This window comes from Fomitiporia mediterranea, assembly GCF_000271605.1.
Source record: "Fomitiporia mediterranea MF3/22 unplaced genomic scaffold FOMMEscaffold_1, whole genome shotgun sequence".
Taxonomy (NCBI): domain Eukaryota; kingdom Fungi; phylum Basidiomycota; class Agaricomycetes; order Hymenochaetales; family Hymenochaetaceae; genus Fomitiporia; species Fomitiporia mediterranea.
The window spans coordinates 5,329,505-5,346,626 of NW_006760386.1; the positions used below are offsets into that span (position 1 = coordinate 5,329,505).

Below are 17,122 nucleotides of genomic sequence, written 5' to 3' on the forward strand. Positions count from 1 at the left end.
ATGGTATACTGAGTATACAGGTTCGTTCAATCATGACTTCGACTGGCATTTACTATATAGACAAGACAACTTTCTTGGTTTTGCACAGCGGCAAGAGAGAGGCATGGTTAAATAAACAAGATGCTGCCAACTGGTGCTCCCCTTCATTTAACCTGCTTTTCCTTGTCGTGCATCCGTGCACTACTTTGTATAAACTATGAAGAACCATTACAAGCAATCACCTCTGGGAGTGCAATACATCTCCAGTGACGTCTCCCACCCTGACGTACACATCTTTGGCTGCCCGGCAAAGGTAGAAAAACGTGCATTTCAAGAGCTGTACAGACAGGCTTTTACTGTCTTGCCTTACCTGGAAGACGGCCTCACCATGAGAAATTCCGTTTTAGTCACTTGTTCTGGTCTTGCCCCCAACTATGCTCTGTGTGCTTTTAGGAAAACTTGAGAGTGACAGACGACGTTGAGTGCGCCCACGCTTCAGATAAACGAAAAGTTGAACTAGGGTCAAAGTTTCACTATAATATCATGGCCTTGAGAAGTCGAAATGCTTGTTGCTCGCCTCTGGAGCAGTCATTCTTGCTTGGATTGGAACAATTCTACCAGTACACGTGACTGCTAGGTTTTCGCACCGCTTTGCAGCGCGAATTAGAAGTCACACTGTCGCACTCGCTTCCTCGTCTCCGTCCTCTAGGTTAAGTCAACTATACTGGAGAAGGAGGTGTTGTAATGACACGATTAGGCTAATAATCCTTTTCTTTGTGTTTCTATTGCAGTCCACTTGTCCACCCGGCTGTGCGACACTGCTCTTCAACTGCCACAACGATGATGTCGAGTTCGTCCCTTCTTCCTCTACATAACCCTTAACAAGACTTCCTGTGTAAGAAAGCTGCTCATATATCAGCTTTGGTATGCTAAAATAACTTGTGTAGCCTTCGGCGGGAGGGATGCTTCTTGAGGAGGCTTTCTAAGGCAACTTCTGCGTTTGTCCTCGCCGTATAATGTGTGCTGGCGAGGTGTCGTCGCCGTTTATCATGGCAGTGCTAGTCAACCTCGATAGTGAGTGGCCTCGAAGTATGCTAATTTGATTATCCCAAGTCACTTTTTACTGCTTTGGGCACTGGGATTCTTAGGAACTGCGATACTATGTCGGCGGATGCAATTGCAGGCTGTAAGAGTCTCGGATCCGGGATGCAAATATATATTTCCTTACAGCTCGCTTTGTCGCGAGTCTCCATTGAAGAAGGCACGGAGATAAATTTCTAATTTAAATGGCCCCCTGAAAGAACTCTCACATTCGGCGATATCACCGATGCTCTACGACAAGACGAAAATAGCAAATTTCGACTGAATGAGGATTGGGTCCTGGAACGCTGGGATGCCCAGTATATTGCAGTTCCATTCAATGATATGTGTCCTGTGAAAATTTTGGGCGTGCGGATAACTCCTCTACTGGCCTCAATTGAAGCAAGGACGAGACTCGCAGAGTTAATGACTCTGATTTGGAAGCTCTCACAAACTCCGAATCTTTAGTCTCCTGGAGAAGTCCTTTGCATTCAAGATTAAGTCAAACCAAGAACGTCACAGAAAAGACGCAATGACAGATTTGGGCTAGGCCGAGGCTAAGCGCTCTACGAGAAACGGACCTCACGAAAAAAATTTCGTTTTGTCTACAGTGATGAACATCAATTCAGAGTTCTGGTCCATGTAATCCATTGGTCAAATATGTTGGTGGTAAGTCATGTTTATAGTATCCTTCGATGCAAGGCTGACATTTTTAGCCTACATTTGTTGCTAGCCTAAGTGCTCTGGATGATAACAGTGCGGAAGACAACGCCGACAAAGAAGCTCGTCTACAATCAAGATATGGAGATGTTCCTGGCTCACCGTGGAAACCACGGATATAGGAACGGGGAAGAACGATGAACCTGCTTCCGTTAATTAACAAAGAAACATAGTGAGAGTAGTGAGAGATACCACCTAGAACTTTTAATAAACTAACGAACATCTCTTCCTCTGTTTGCTAACGTGCCCAACTCCTTACTGCGAACGTCGTCACATCAATCAGGTATTTTCGTAGAGATACCCATATATCCATACCTTCCTAGCTCGACGTGACCCTAAATTCGTGGCGCTGTACAGAGCGAATAGAATGGCTCCTCACCTGTGACCCAGCACAAAGCAAGGATTCCGAGTATTGACTTCAAAGGTCCCTATCATAGCGGAGACCAGGCCATACTATCATATTCCCGCGGTTAAGCATCGCAAGCAACCTTCATCTAACGGTATACCCAAATCTAGGTAGTGGTGTTCTTGGACTGCGCACACAGCCGCATTTCGTCCCGTGGCGGAGTCGTCCCGCAGAGGAACTCGATCATCCAATTTAGAACGGTGCCACAGGAACTATGATCATGGGAGGTTGATGCGACGTAAGAATAGATCACGGAGGCTTCATCAGTCAAAGAGTATCACTGGTGCCAAAGTCGCTGGATGTCGGATTGCAATTCGCCACGCGTCGCCGAGAAACCAGACGGCAGCTTGATGTTTGTCGCCATTTGATATCACAGACGCCCATATCTATGAAATCATAGAATTTGAATGTCTGAGTGCAAATTTTTAGCACTAGCCTTCATTTGTGGCGTAAACTTTCATTAGTATTCGTTGGCGTCTGAGACTGTTCTACAGGGCTCACCCGAGATAATGATGCAAGCAAACGGAGTCTGATGTAATGCACATTTTCCTTTTCGATTTCCTTGCCATGTGGGACCGATATCTGTTTTTCCACACCTTTTGATCATCTCATTTTGGAGCGAGGAATGTCTGACATCGAACGCCCAATCCCAGATCCCATGAGTGCAACGTATGAATGCATGATTCAAGAAGTGTGTCGTACGCTTCCTAACCATGATCATCTAGACACTATCCGGATACGCCTAGAAACGAGATGCGTCCGCGGTCCGTAGCGCTCTATCTAGATTCACACGGATTGGCTTCTACGTTCAGACTTTTCGGTTTGAACGTCTTCTTCCTCCGGCTTACAGTCACCTTCTGTTTCCCTACCTTAGCAACGGGCGCCTAACTTGGAATTGCCTCACACCCAAATGACGGCATCGCGCTACTAGGCAGCACCCGAATCGGGCTCTATACTTGTATGCTCTGTTCTTCATTCGCGAACTGCAATTGGTTCTAAAATTTTTGGCATCCTCCGCATCGCCCATAAATCCCGTTCTACAAGTCTTGTGCACCAGTTGATTTCATTATGTAGTGCCGGATGTATCAGTTTGCGTGGCGGCTTCCCTTTTCGGCATAAGAGGAAGGTCGCAAAATGAATGGAACAGCGGGATCAGAAGATCTCTTCCGTTGGCAACAGCGGTAAATTGAGGCGAAAGGACCACTGAAGAAATTCGAAAAGATGCGCCAATTGGGCTCCTCCCGCCAATAGGTGATCCAGTACAATGGATCAGCTACTCAGCCTCTAAGAACGCCCAGCGGTGCTTCTTATCAAACCAAGCGTATATATACGACGCGGGTCAGGACGAAGGACCTCATAGCCCGGTGTTCTCACAAGACCTGTCTGTCGCGCCGTCTGGTCTCTCTTTCTGCTGGTACTCCATTCGCGAATCTCTTTTCGACACATTTCGATGACCAAATACGCGTCGTATTATTCATCGTCCTTGGGACCGCTCAGCGTTGCCCGGGTATTGATATGTAAGAAATGCCACAAATACATTGCATGCATGGATGACCTTCTGTCACGAGTACGTAAACCATTTGGCTAGCGAGTTGCAACAGCTTATGCAAGTCTTTTTCGCGCAGTCGTATTGCGGGGCCCAAAGCCCTAAGGCCGGACTTTTTGACGATGCGTAAGTAACGTCCTCGGTGTTTTTAGGGAAGCCTGCAGACCAATTCGTTTCGCTCTTTTTTAGTTCCAACGTCTCTCTTGGTCCTCGACAAGTCTGGTTGATGCGCACAGGAGCACACACCGTACGAGAGCTAAAGGTGGGTAACCTTCCTGCATAAGTTTAGAATGGTCATCAGTCTAACCCGAACGCATTTATCGTATAGTGTCTCGGTTGCGAAGCATATGTCGGTTTCCAGATAGTGCACGCTCACGAGCCTTCGGAACGATGGAAAAACGGCGCATATATCCTTGAACGGGAGTTCCTCTTCATCCATTCCATCTACGAATGCTCGTCAAGTGACACTGAATCGGATGATTCTGGCTCAGAAGAGCGGTCGTATCAGTGGCCGGGAACACCGCTGCGTCTCAAGGTCGTACAGGATCTGCGCAAGTCACGCCGGACCAGGCGAATGACTGTCTTGTCGCCAAAGCCTTTAACTCTAACACCCAATACACCGGATAAACCATTGCCGAGCGTCCCTGTTCCGGACGAGGTGAATTGACGCTGTTCCTGATGGTCCCACGTTCATAGCGCATCCAACTCACTACCCTCCGCTCCGCCCCGAAAGGGCGTCTGGCCCTCGCGTTGCATTTTCCTGATTTTCTTCACTTTCTTTCTGTTTCACGATTTTTTGTTTCAACCTTGGCTTTTCCCAATTTCGTTACTCTGATTTTCTTTGTGTTCATCGCGGTAACCCCGCGCACGTTCACCTTACCTTTGGTGTCACTTCTTTTTTTCGAGAACGACCTACTCTTCAGGGAATATAATAAGTTATCCATTTCGTTCTTGTATCTATTGACATAACATCTGTATCACCACTCACCGGATCCTTAGCAATGTGTTTGTACGATAGCCAGGAAGCAAAATTCCTTCATTTTGTTTGGTTTAAATCGTAGATCGGAATGTCACTTGAAATTCCAGTACTTTTTTCGCACGCGTGGACCTGCCGCCAACAGTGAATCAGAACCATTGGAAAGATGCCGACGGTAAGGACAGCCACAGATCACAACCACACTCCGCGACAAGCCGATGAGTGGCCCCGCACCGCAGAGAGGTAACATCGCTCAGCTGAGCTTAGACCTCGCTTCAAGCATGATATCGAGTCATTGTATGTAGATAGATGTGAGGTGTCGCAAACCAGTCGTCGTCGCAGTAGCCGTTGTGAAGCCAGATAGAATACAAAGCGTGCTTCTGGCAGCCATCACCATCATCATAGATGATCGCATCTACTCCTCGAGAGACTTCTATCAGGCCAAAGAGTCATAAGGAGCCTTCGATAAGGCGTACTTGTGCGGCATATCTAGCAGTTGAATAGATGAGAGTGGGAGCACGGCGTCGAGGTCCGTGATTGCACGTGAATCATTTACTTACATAAGCTTTTTGCCTTTGCTTGTTCCCAATTTGGTTTTTACCATTTCCCACATTCGAAGTTACCTTCTTGCCACACTGACTTGCCCACTGGATACACCGTACTCATTCCGTGATTCATCCCCCGAATCTCACCGTAGGAAGGCTGTTTCCATCAACTTCCACCCTTTAATCCGAAGGTCGACATGCAACGTGACGTGTAGGAAGGAGATCGCAACAGGTTATCGTGATTGTAACTGGTAGGGTAGGGCACGCCATCGTTTTGCTACATCCACGAGATACAGTGTAGATGCATTCCTGACAACCAATTTCAATGGCTCGCTTAACGGTCCGAAGGAGACCGACAGACAGATTGCGATAGAATTCATCATGTTGAATTCGCCGCCATCTTGGTCAAGTCAAAGGGCTCGTCTCGCTGAATTCCTTATACAAATATTCTCCCGCTCAATAGCTGCCAGAAACCTTGGTAATTGAACATCCCCTCATACGCTGTCCCGCGAAGCATCAAACCTCCGGTCTTCGCCCCATATTTCGCATCCGAGTATACTTCAATCGTCAACAATATCTGCTGACTTTCAAGCGAATAAATCGGATGGATCGAAAGTAGGGATCACACTGCTGTGTCTACGTGCGAACGGCGTGATCGGCTTGCGGGAACTGGCAACGATGACTATGTCAATCCAAATCAAATCGTATTCGATACTCTTGATGATCAATGCTACTCGTCTCACGGTCGAACTCTGATTTGACTTGGTATATGCGGCTCGTGATGACGCCGCCGGCTTGACAGTAGACGCCGACAGCTATTTCGACTGATTCATTTCGCTTCCTGAAGAGTTCGGAGTACGCACCCTATACGCCGCCGTCCTCACTTATTACTTTCATCAAAAGGCGCTTCAAGTTGGATGTCCCTACTTCACAAGGTGATGAACACAGGTAATTCTGCTTTCGAGGCGAGTAGCATCTCTAGAGTGTCATTGTCCTGTTCGATCATACAACCCTCTTGCCCTGCTTGGGCGTCTACATCTTTCTCTACCTCCCGGACCACAGGGAGCACAACCACCCTCATTCTGATGACGGCTGATATTCCCGTAATGACGTTAGGGGGATGGGGGATTGCGTAGCTTTACGGAACAGATGAATGTGTTGATCTTCGCTGGTGTCTACGAAGGCTGATCTGGACGCTGGATGCTGTACGTGGTGCACTTTGGGGTTAAACATCTTCCACTGATAATCACTCGGTCCTTAGCAGTTGGACGGCCCGTCCTGCAACCATTGTCAGCGTCAGCGAAATTACTATATTCTTTACTTGGCGGATTGTTATCTTTGTGATCACTCCAGTTTTCGGATCTCGCTAACGAATCGATAGGGCCAGAAGACGTTTCATGTCTCTGAATTTCAGTGGTGTGCAACTAGCAAAACCACATCAAACCGAACGGCCAATTGGCATATGCTGGAGTTGCAAGTCTTGCGACACCCGATTCGTTGCTATACTGATTCTGTGAATTAAGTCGCAAAAACTTACAATATCAATGGATATATACCCGCGACGTTGCGGACTTCGCAAAAACTATTTATTTCGCAACCGCGGTCTGCACAATTCGCTTCGTCACCGTTGTATGCTTCTAAAATCAAAATCGGAAGCAATTGCGGGTGAAGTGCATTTGATGTGTGTTTCTCCTGCCCGACGGTAACATGAACTTCTTTGCACGTTATTTCACAGGTCTTTGTCATGATGCGGACCCCAGACAGGAAAGAAATAGCAACTTGCATACTCAATCAATACTTTTTTGCGCTCAGAATGCACCAGTCGTGCTTCTACTAGTAGCAAGCCCAGTCTGAACTTGTATCTCCCTCATGATCCCGAATCGAATTGCTAAGAAACATGGCTTCTCTTGATAACGGATACGGATGCCTTCTCAGTGGAGCTGTTGTCGAAATGTATTGTTGTCGAAGTTCAAGATGCAATTTTTGTCCGAATCTGCAACTGTGGAGCTTAGTTGTTCTGCAGGACCCTCAAACGTTTACACTGAACAGCTTTCTCTTGCCCATTCTTCCATTTTAGCGATGTGGGGAGGCTATTTTGCGACAGTTTGGCGGGCTACACGTTTTAAGGGCATTGTAGTGCCAGGCCGGTATCAAAGGCAAAAAGTCAATAGCGATCTGCAATCTAGGAGGTTCCATCGTAATCTAACTTTGAGAACCTGACGATGTTTCTGTTTAGGATATGGAGTTACTGAACCTTCTGGTTTCTGAAGTTGCTGCAGTACAGTATTGGTGAGCCCTCATTTCCGACTTTTGGCTATCCAACTCATTGATCGGAAAGCACGGTCTGCAGGGGCTTAGGACTTTGGTCTTGCTATCACCGCTTTAATGCAATTCACGGAATTCCGCTAATCCGCCCAGGGGCAATCTATCAGCTTGAGAGGGCTTGTCATGGGCTTGGTTTGCCTCATGAGAGTGATAACGTGTCGTTTATCTCGACTTGCCTTTACTGCTGACAATGGCGGATCTCTCAGCATATGTCACGTTGACCATGTCGCGGACAAAAATAGATTTCCCCTGGCGACATGCTGATTCCGTGAGCCTCAGAGTAATACATTAAATGGCTTCTGTCGCGGCTTGCTTCCTTGTCTAGACCGCTGCTTGGTCGGTTCGGTTTTCACCCCGCTTTTAATGGCTCAAGATGGCTTAAGAAGATCTAGTCTATCAACGAATGGATCCGAACCTATAACGGAGTTCAGGATATATTAGCGGGTATAGTTCTGACTCCGCTGGAACCACGCTGCGTATTATTGATCACCGAGGGCGAAGCTAGCAACGAAAGGACGGAAGCAAGCAACCCATTCAATTTCCGTGCAGGGCGTTGTAAACACCGGCCCATGACCAGGGTAATATCAAATGCGCAGTTGGTCATGAAAGCTCCTTACTGGGCGGCGACGTTCAAACACAACCGTCTTCTCGTCGCACTCCGCCATAGAGTGACACACGTGTCTTAACGTGTTGCATTGTCCCAGAAATCCGTTTCTGAATATGAGTGGGAGAGTTTGGTTGTTCCGTATCAGAAAATGGATATATCGCTTAGTCACTTGTACAAGGGGGGCTTGGCTGACCTGGCCAGAAGAATGCCTTTCCCGCTGCGAAATTGGGCGAGTGGTGCCACTGTATGGGGAGATTGCTGAAGCGGCTGCCGGCTCGTGGAGCGGGGCAGACATGAATTGACAAATAGAGAAGCCAGAGCACAAAAAGCTGTCCGAGCAATGCGTGATTCCAAAACACAAGCAAGTGAATATATTCGTCCGACGAAACAGACAGAGGGCAGTGTGCTGTGCTGTGTCCTTCTACTATTTACTTTTTATTTATTTATTTTTTGAATAATGTTTGAGAGAGACTTCGAAGGATTTGCATCCAATCCAAGCAAGACGAATCAGGGCTAAATATATTTGTCGCAGGCATGAGAGCGGATAACCTTGTTTCGGACTCTCACCCTCTGCGCCCTCATTCCCATGCCTCGTCTCATTCAAATCCTCTGTTTTTAAAAAGACGCTCTCTCTCCGTCCTCAGCACTACAGAATCTGCCCTCGCCGTCGACAGCGGTTGCACCGCACGCGGCCCAATGGCCCCAGATCTTCTCTATTCGTCCCAGCGCGATCCCGTGCAGTACCGCCCTGGCGTCCCTCGCGGTGTGCGCTCAGGCTCTCACAAGGACGAGGGCGAGGGCACACACGCGAGGGAAATCGAGTTAAAGAGAAGCCGCGGGGAGATCTCCTGTGCAGAATGTCGGAGGTGCGTTCCGTGTGTGTGTGCGCGCGTGGACGAGCATGGTGTTCTGACCGTATATTATTGTTTTGCAGGCTTAAGATCAAATGCGACAGGCAGCTACCTTGTTCCAGCTGCTTGCGTAGGGGATGTGCGTCACTCTGTCCGAACGGTGCGTTTCATCTCACAGTCGCATAAAGTATTTGTGCTAATGCGGGCCGAGCAGGCAGTCTTGCCACCGGGCAAGGGACGCGGTATGTGCTTCCTTGTTCCTTGGACGCGACTGAATGAACATGAAACTGAATATGATTGCAGATTTGTCTTGGCCGCGACGGACCACTTGCACAAACGGATGTCAAAGATGAGCGAGCGCATTCGTCAACTCGAAGACGCGCTCGCTATCATGCAGTCCAATGTGTCGCAGGAATCTCATCCGTTGCTACGAGACGAGCTACTGTCCTTGAAAGTCGACAAGGCTCCTGAGGCAGAGCCAGACCCTGCTCGTGAGACTCCAAAGTGTATTGACGGTCTTGGCACTCTTTCAATTAGTGACAAGGGCCCGCGCTTCTATGGTGCTTCAGGCAGTTCGGAGGTGAGGAATTTATATGACTACAGAGAATTACGCAAGCAACATTGCTAACGTATTGCCACCGTTTCAGCTTATGCTGATGAAGGACGACGATGAAGAAAGGTTCTCGTCGCCAAGTGCAAGCGGAGGGTCACCCGTCTCTATTCCGTCTTCGTCGTCTCAGCATAGCTCCAAATCACCCCAGTTACAGCCCGAGGTTGCACTCTTCTCAAACGCTTTCCCCTTTACCCCAATTGGCCCTGCGCACGATATGCAAGCGAAGATTAAGGATCATTTGCCGAAATGGGACGATGCGGTTAAGCTTGCCGAGGTTTATCTTGAGTCCGCTGCATGGCTCTTCCGCTCGGTATCGCGGGACCAGCTCATGGACGACATGCTTCCTGCAATTTACCACCGTTCGATTCCTGACCCTGGTCACAACAACGTAAATGACTATACCGGTCCGCACTCTCTTGCGCTGCTTCTCATGTGCTTTGCAATTGGAACTCTCGTCGACATAACCCAGGAGCCTTATAGGGCGGTTTCGGATCACTATTACCAACTTGCGAAAGCGGCAATCGTCTTACAGAACGTTCTGGAGCAACCAAGCCTCATAACTGTCCAGACGCTGCACCTAATGAGCATCTACAACAGCATGAGGCAGAGTGATGGCCGTGGAGATGATTCCGGAACAAGCATGGAAATGTCCTGGAGCCTTCTTCGGCAGGCAGTACAACTTGGATTAACAGTATGTACAAGCAGAATGGGCCTTAATTTCATTGCTGACATTTCGTTGCGTCTAGATCGGACTCCGTTAGTCGTTTCCAGTTCTGTTATTGTTCGCTCTTTAACTGATTAATTAATGCATGACAGATCGTGATAGTGCAAGGTGGGGCTTAGGACGCCAAGAGACAGAGAGGCGACGAATTTTGTTTTGGGACCTCTTTGTCGCCGATTCATGGCAGGTAAGCACTCTACTCCCGACGAAGCAATGTGTTCTAAGCTATCGTCTGTAGTCCTTGGCATGTGGGCGCCCTCCTTGTATTACTATGCCATATGTCGATTGTCAGTTCCCACAGGACGAGGATGCCCGGTTAAATGAAAAGGGAAAGATGGAACCCGGTTGTACGTACTTTGAACCAGATTTTCTTGAAAAGTGTGGGCTAACTGTCTTCCCTTAGTTGGCTCTTGGATGTTCCGTTTCACTCTGGAGTGCGTCAGCGAGATTTCTGCTAAGACCCTCACTGCTTCTGTACCACCATATTCAATGATCCTCGACCTCGATGCAAAGCTTCGGGATTTTCCAGTCCCTTCTTTTCCAGATAACATTCCTGTCGATCTCTCAAAACCTGCTGCTGTTATGGCCCGATACGTATTTTCCCACGCTCGCGAGACAAGTAGGTGCTCCGATTTTCCCTTTCGGTTCATTCATTGATCATCTCTGTATAGTACTGCTTAATCTGCACAAGGGCTTCTTTGCACAGGCTATGATAGATGATCCAGTTAATCCACTTAGGAGCCAATATGCACCCTCATTTCTGGCGACTTATCGTTGCTCATCGCATATTCTAAAGTCAATTCGAGATGAGTTTGATACTATTCCTACTCTTTGTGCAAGATTTTGGATGCCATGGACATATGCATTCTCATCTGCTGTGAGCGTTTAACGTTATGCACCTTGCATCTTATAATGACAGCGTTATATCTAGGTGGTATTTGGTACTATTGTAGTGCGCGGGCCGAGCTCGAGTTATGCACCTTCGTCCCTTCAAGAGCTAGACAAGGCGTGTGAGCTCTTCTCCGCGGCAAGTCAGCATAGCACACGTGCCGCAAAAGCATCTGTCAGTTCATGTGCTTATCCTTGTATTTGCAATGGCACTGAATTAAGTGCTTCTTATAGGCTATTTTAGAGAAATTGAAAGTGAAGGCGCATACTGCCTATGAGTCGTGCTTGAGGTCAAAAAGCATGCCCGAATTGCAGGCTGGCGATAATCAAGTTATGCCAGCACTGAAACTGGAAAAGGATGATGAACTTGATTTGTTTAGCGGACGTGTCCCTCTAGTTTCTTCAAAAAAGGGATCATCGGCTAGTGGATCATCGCCCGATGTTAGAGCTGCTATCTCTGAAGAGACCCCTAGCCCTCCGCCGTCTTACAGCAAACCTAGTCCGTCGTCACCAGGAGACGGTACAATACGCATCAACAAAATTCAAAATCCAATATCACCTCTCGGGAACGCATTTGCTGGCGGATCCCAAATGCACCAGCTAAGTGCGCTTCGTTCTCCGGAGTCAGCGTCACCGGATAGTGCTTATCCCCCAGTCACGTGGGCCGGGGCGGGTGTTGGACCAGGTTTCAGGGATATTTACACCGAGCACGGCGCGGATACACCAGGATCATTCCCAGTGAGCTCTGGTTCGTATCCGCCTACCGTGAAGCTCGATGAGTGGGTAGCACCATCAGCTTCGCGCAACCCTCAGTCGAATTCGCATTCGTCCAATCCCGATATAGGGATGGACGGAATGGAATACGACCATGGTAGAGCGAGCGTCTCCTCGCACCAAGGCTATATCCATTCCCATCATCAGTTCTCGCAGCCTCTTCAACATGCACCTCCGAACCAACAGCCTGCATCTCGCGTCTTCCATCCACGCCTTCCTTCCCAACTAAGCCACGAAGTGACTGATCCACGATATCACGCGGCATACGCTGCACCTCAGCCACCACCACCATCTTCAAATGCACCGGGTACTTACTATCACCCACCTGGTTCTGGTGGAACACCGCCAGAGTTGTATGCCACTGCACCGCGCGAGTTCGCAGAGATGGGTCTTGCGTCACACAATTCTGGACTGAACCAGCGCTGGACATCCTTCATGCAGGACACTGGTCTGTTCTACGGACCGACGGGCGGCCCCATGTGATCCATATTGTTCAAAACTGTGGTCTTCGCCGTGGTCTTCGATATGGCGAATGTCAGCGGCATGTCTCATGAACGGGTGCAGTCTCACCTTCGCGATAATTTCTATCTATCTTCCAACCTTAAAAGAATTAAGCGCTAATACAGATGTACATTTGACGTCACCTATTGTTTCTATTCCTTAACCTTGTCGTGTCCTGTGCTACCTGTGCTACCTGTGCTATCGATCTGTTCTTGTGCTTGTCGTGTTCGTTTCTCAAATATTGAAACCAAAAGATGTAATGTGTTCTGTTTTTCATCGATAAAGCCGTACCTGTATATGTATCCTTACCACCGTTGTCAATAGTTGTTCATTCCTCTTGTATCCTATTTTTTGGGTTCTGTGTCTGGGTTTGTGTTTGTTCGGGTACAATGTAAATCAAGTTAAATTTGTTGTTTTGTAACTGGCCAGTGTTCGGCAATGTCCGGGTGGCCCAAGATGTACAGGTTACTGTTGAATATATGCGTCAGTTAGCAACCCATTTCAACAACAAGTTACTGGGAGAGAATCCCAGTACTGACTAGAGTGGTCCTGCTGTGCGGTCCCCTCGGACATCGTAATGCAGTATACATATATGCCGGAATAACGTCACCTGATGTGAGTGCACATTCAAATTTTCCGACAAGAAAAGTCATCGATTACACGCGTTTATATAGGAATCGAGGTTGTCTTTACCTTTTTCCTAGGGAAAATGCTTGTTTCTCCCGGAAGTACGGTGCGAGAGGGACAAAGGGCCGTCTAGAATGGCCGTTATCTCTCACTGATCAGAATACGTCGTGTGTTTCGTTCGGAGGGTCATGCCGACAGGGTTACGTGAATGGCAAGGGAAGGGGCGGCGTACTCAGGACAAAGACCGAAAAATCACCGTTTAAATAACAGTAATCTTGGGCGTATGTGGCGTTGACATTGTGCTCGATACGCGTACCCCGAGGTCTAAGGACCAAGGGGTGCATTCTGTACTCGAATCTTGCTGGAAAAGGAATCTTGGATTCCTGAAGAAGCGCTTTGGATGACTGACAAGAGTCAGGAATGTACCCGTGGCTTTTGACAGGATATAATGGAGACGGTCATGGGGGCACAAGGGCGAGATGAGAGGACAAATATTAGGAGTGGAGAAGGAGGGGGAGAGGGAGGCTGGCTGGCGTCTACTCGAATGAGGAGGCTAATTTATACCCAATCTGATTCTGTAGGACCGACAGTCGCGCGCCTCTCTCCCCGGCGCAATGCTTTGTCCGTATGTGTAAGTACCTGCCATATGTCTGCCGAAGTCCGTTGGCCCGGATTTGCGCCAGGCGTGCGTACATGTGGTGCGTGCGGTGTCAGTTGCCTCCCCTTTTCCCCAATCCTGCGTTTCTATGTTTCTCTTCCTGGACGAAACGATTACTTCCGTTCTGTGACAGCATTGATATGTATTTAATACAGTCCGGTAAGAAGTGAATCCCGCCAATTGCCGTACCTTCCCTTCCCTTCCCTCCAGACGATTACACGAACGAGCGGGGTCGCAGATAACTTACTGTGAAGTATATACAATGTGCTATCTCTTTCAGGCAAGAAGCTAGAGGAGTTGAACTACAATCACCTATCAGAGAGATCAGGCTTCAATAAAAGCTCGCTCCGAATTCGCATCGTCTGTCTTCCCCTCTTCTCCCGTGGAGGTTTCTCTCTGCCTCGCCGCGCACGCACGATTGGCTTCGAAGGTCGCTAAGTTGGGACGACTGAGCGTGAGTCCTCGGGTAAATGACTACTTCGTACTTACTTAGTCGTAGGTAATGAATAGAAACTTATGTATGGTATGCATGCGTGTAAAATATCTGAATTCCGAGTAGGCATGAGGCTCAGGTTCGACCCTCTCGTCCGAATGAGCGCACGACTTCAGTCTCCTAACTCGTGAAGTTACGAAGCCGAGGGATAAAGGGTGCGCTCTTAGTTTTGCTTGTGCTACTACTTTTATTAAACTTCGATTCGGGCTTCCATGGAGGGGTGGTAGACGAGGGTGTGAAGTGCAGTATTTCAAATAGGCATTCTGGACTCGAGAGTCAGGCTTCAGGATGAAGAAGGCACACTCGTACATACTTCTGCACTTCACCTCGCCTCATTAGGGTCTTTACGGTTATTTTATCTAGGTACATGGTGTTAACTCGTGTTAGTGCAGTCCGAGTTCGCGGACAACATTTAACATTTAATATTTACATACTAACCCGTGCTAGTCACCGGTTTCTTAAGGACTCTTAGCCGGTCTGGATGTCCTCCTGAAATCTAAGGCCCAACTCCTGATTGGATCTTGGCGCCCATGGAGATAGGTCCGCTTCATCGGCGTCCAGATAAGGTCTTTTTACCTCCTGTTATTTGCGCGACGAACCATCTTCACAACTACTTGACATCTACGCAAAGTGTTATCTCCAAAAAGCCAGCGTCACCTTGTTACCCGGCCGGGATCATGATGGGCCACTTACGTAGTCATATGTATAAGTAAGCGTTTAGAGTTCGGGCGCCGCTACACATCATCAGAAAACATATCTATACGTACACGTATTAGGTACCCAACCTTAGTGTACGTACTGCCTGCTGTACTCGTACCTGCAGAATGACCTGCGCACTTACATATACCTACTTAATTAAGAAGCACGGCTTTTACTAGACTAGAAGTCTTAACTCGTAAGCATTTTAACTAAAAAGGGACGGAAGAAGCGTGAGGTTTATATATAAGGAGACGGAACTACATGCGAAGTTGCGAAGCTTTCGGCAATGACCGGCAGGACCCACGCATCATGACGCATGACGCTCGGACGCATATAACAATATAATTATCGAGACGGAATCGACTGTTCTTCGGACTTCCCTTCCTCCCTACGCGTGGATAATAACACATCCTCGCACTTGTCGGACGAATCGACGTGTTGGGCTTATCGCTGCCTAGCGGTTCTGTATTCTGGAATCTGGGATGCACAAGGGAAGTAGAGTGGTGCTGGATGGTCACTTGGTTATGTCTTGCCTTGTTGGCTGAGGAAGAGCGAGGTATTCGGTGATTGGTATTCTAGCGGACCGACTTGGACGGATGTCGGTGACTCGGTGTGAAGAGATGGAGAGTAGAGTATGTTCCGATGCAAAATAGGCTAAGTAGTATATGCACAGGGTCGTGTTAGCTCTTAGTAGTTACTGTATCTATGCATGCTTTTATCACAATTCCGAGAAAGAAAAGACATCGAGACCCCCCCCTCCTCCCCCTTCTTTAAAAAAATCTTTCAATACACTGGCATTGGGTGGATTTTTCATTTCGGAGGCTCTCGGAAGTTTGGTCGAACTGACATGGCCTAGAGTGGTGAACGCGGATAATACGGAGATGGTCAATAGAAAGAAGGGTAGGGAAGTCTGGAAGATAAAATTACGCCAAGAAGGCGGCTGTCGGCCTGTGTCTCATGTTTGGTAGTAGATGTTGTTCTAGATTTGATCATGACGTTTACTGTATAGCAATATATATTGTACAAAGAGTGAAAGAGTGTACTAATTATGCACATGAAAAGTTGTTATACTCTCGATTTATTTCTGAAGAACTTGACATGAGTTTTTCAAACACAATGGCAGGAACAACTTGTACATAGTTTTCTCATATTACAGAAAATCAATCTTTGTGTTAGTGGACTATTTAGTGACTTCTGTTAGTAGACTAGACTTGGTCTTATAACTACAAACTACTAGTTAATTTTCTTGGTAGAAGGATAATAGAATTTAACATATACTCTTAGTAATGTTTCAATCACTCCTTCAAGTAATTTTACAGTAGTAATGAATAATACAAACCTACTAAGACTTCTTTAAATTATATTATCTTTAATATAACTGTAACTAGTCTCTAAGAAATCAAGTCTGACAGATAATTCTTAGTACAACAAATTTTAATTTACTTTCTGGTAACAACTAGAAGATTGTGTACAACACTATATCTGAAATGTAGAAGTGCTTCAAGAGCAAGTTCTAGATTCATTACAATGAAAAGGAATGATTTTTGCTCATGGAAGTCATTATAACAATAGAGATACAAGTATTGTTAATACAATTATTAACTTAGAATTGTAATAGCACATCTAGTATCAATATAATATCTATAGAACAGTACTGGGGAAGTGCTGAACACTGTTACAAACAAGTTCTGTTGAGTTCCAGGTTTGCTAACACATACAGAATGCTGACAGGACAAAGGTATCTTTGTTACAGTCAGGAATAAGAACTGGTCTATGTACATGCAAGAACTCACCTTTGTTACAGTCAGGAATAAGAACTGGTACAACAAAGGTGAAAGATCAAAACTATATATACTAGAAATGAAACAAAGGTGGCTCATGCCTAAAGGGGAAAACAATGCCAAAGAGAAAAGGAGGGTGTATGTACCTAAGAATGAAGGGTATGTGACTCAGACAATAAGGAAACATAGTGTGAAGACAAAAGGGGAAATGTGTGTGACTCTAGGGTTCACACAAAGGAGGTCTAGGCTTGGGAGAAGGTCTGGGTTCAGAAATGTGGTTCTGCACCAGGAGAGGTACAGAACAGTACAGAAGCTGTTGTAAGCTGTAGGGT

The 17,122-nt window shown here is 47.1% G+C and overlaps 4 protein-coding genes across 4 annotated transcripts; 3 read left to right on the forward strand and 1 right to left on the reverse strand.

Annotated features, from left to right (window-relative positions):
• Positions 1–2,291: 2,291 nt before the first annotated feature.
• Positions 2,292–2,549, reverse strand: FOMMEDRAFT_150798 (uncharacterized protein; the record flags this gene model as incomplete). Its single annotated transcript, XM_007262003.1, has 2 exons — positions 2,292–2,397; positions 2,467–2,549. The coding sequence occupies 2 exons, from the start codon at positions 2,547–2,549 to the stop codon at positions 2,292–2,294; spliced, it is 189 nt and encodes a 62-aa protein (XP_007262065.1).
• Positions 2,550–3,924: 1,375 nt separating this feature from the next.
• Positions 3,925–4,161, forward strand: FOMMEDRAFT_45980 (uncharacterized protein; the record flags this gene model as incomplete). The annotated part of the gene is made up of 2 exons (XM_007262004.1): positions 3,925–3,993; positions 4,060–4,161. Coding segments are annotated over 2 exons (171 nt in total), but the record flags the coding sequence as incomplete, so codon positions are not given.
• A 3,065-nt stretch (positions 4,162–7,226) lies between these two features.
• On the forward strand, positions 7,227–8,263 carry FOMMEDRAFT_150801 (uncharacterized protein; the record flags this gene model as incomplete). Its single annotated transcript, XM_007262005.1, has 6 exons — positions 7,227–7,415; positions 7,489–7,541; positions 7,603–7,709; positions 7,784–7,845; positions 7,903–7,917; positions 7,970–8,263. 6 exons carry the CDS (start codon positions 7,227–7,229, stop codon positions 8,261–8,263), a joined length of 720 nt encoding a protein of 239 aa, XP_007262067.1.
• Positions 8,264–8,880: 617 nt separating this feature from the next.
• FOMMEDRAFT_131048 (uncharacterized protein) lies at positions 8,881–12,514 on the forward strand (the record flags this gene model as incomplete). The annotated part of the gene is made up of 11 exons (XM_007262006.1): positions 8,881–9,050; positions 9,119–9,195; positions 9,250–9,277; positions 9,339–9,615; positions 9,683–10,343; positions 10,465–10,556; positions 10,608–10,716; positions 10,773–10,988; positions 11,041–11,246; positions 11,301–11,432; positions 11,492–12,514. The coding sequence occupies 11 exons, from the start codon at positions 8,881–8,883 to the stop codon at positions 12,512–12,514; spliced, it is 2,991 nt and encodes a 996-aa protein (XP_007262068.1).
• Between the last annotated feature and the right edge of the window lie 4,608 nt (positions 12,515–17,122).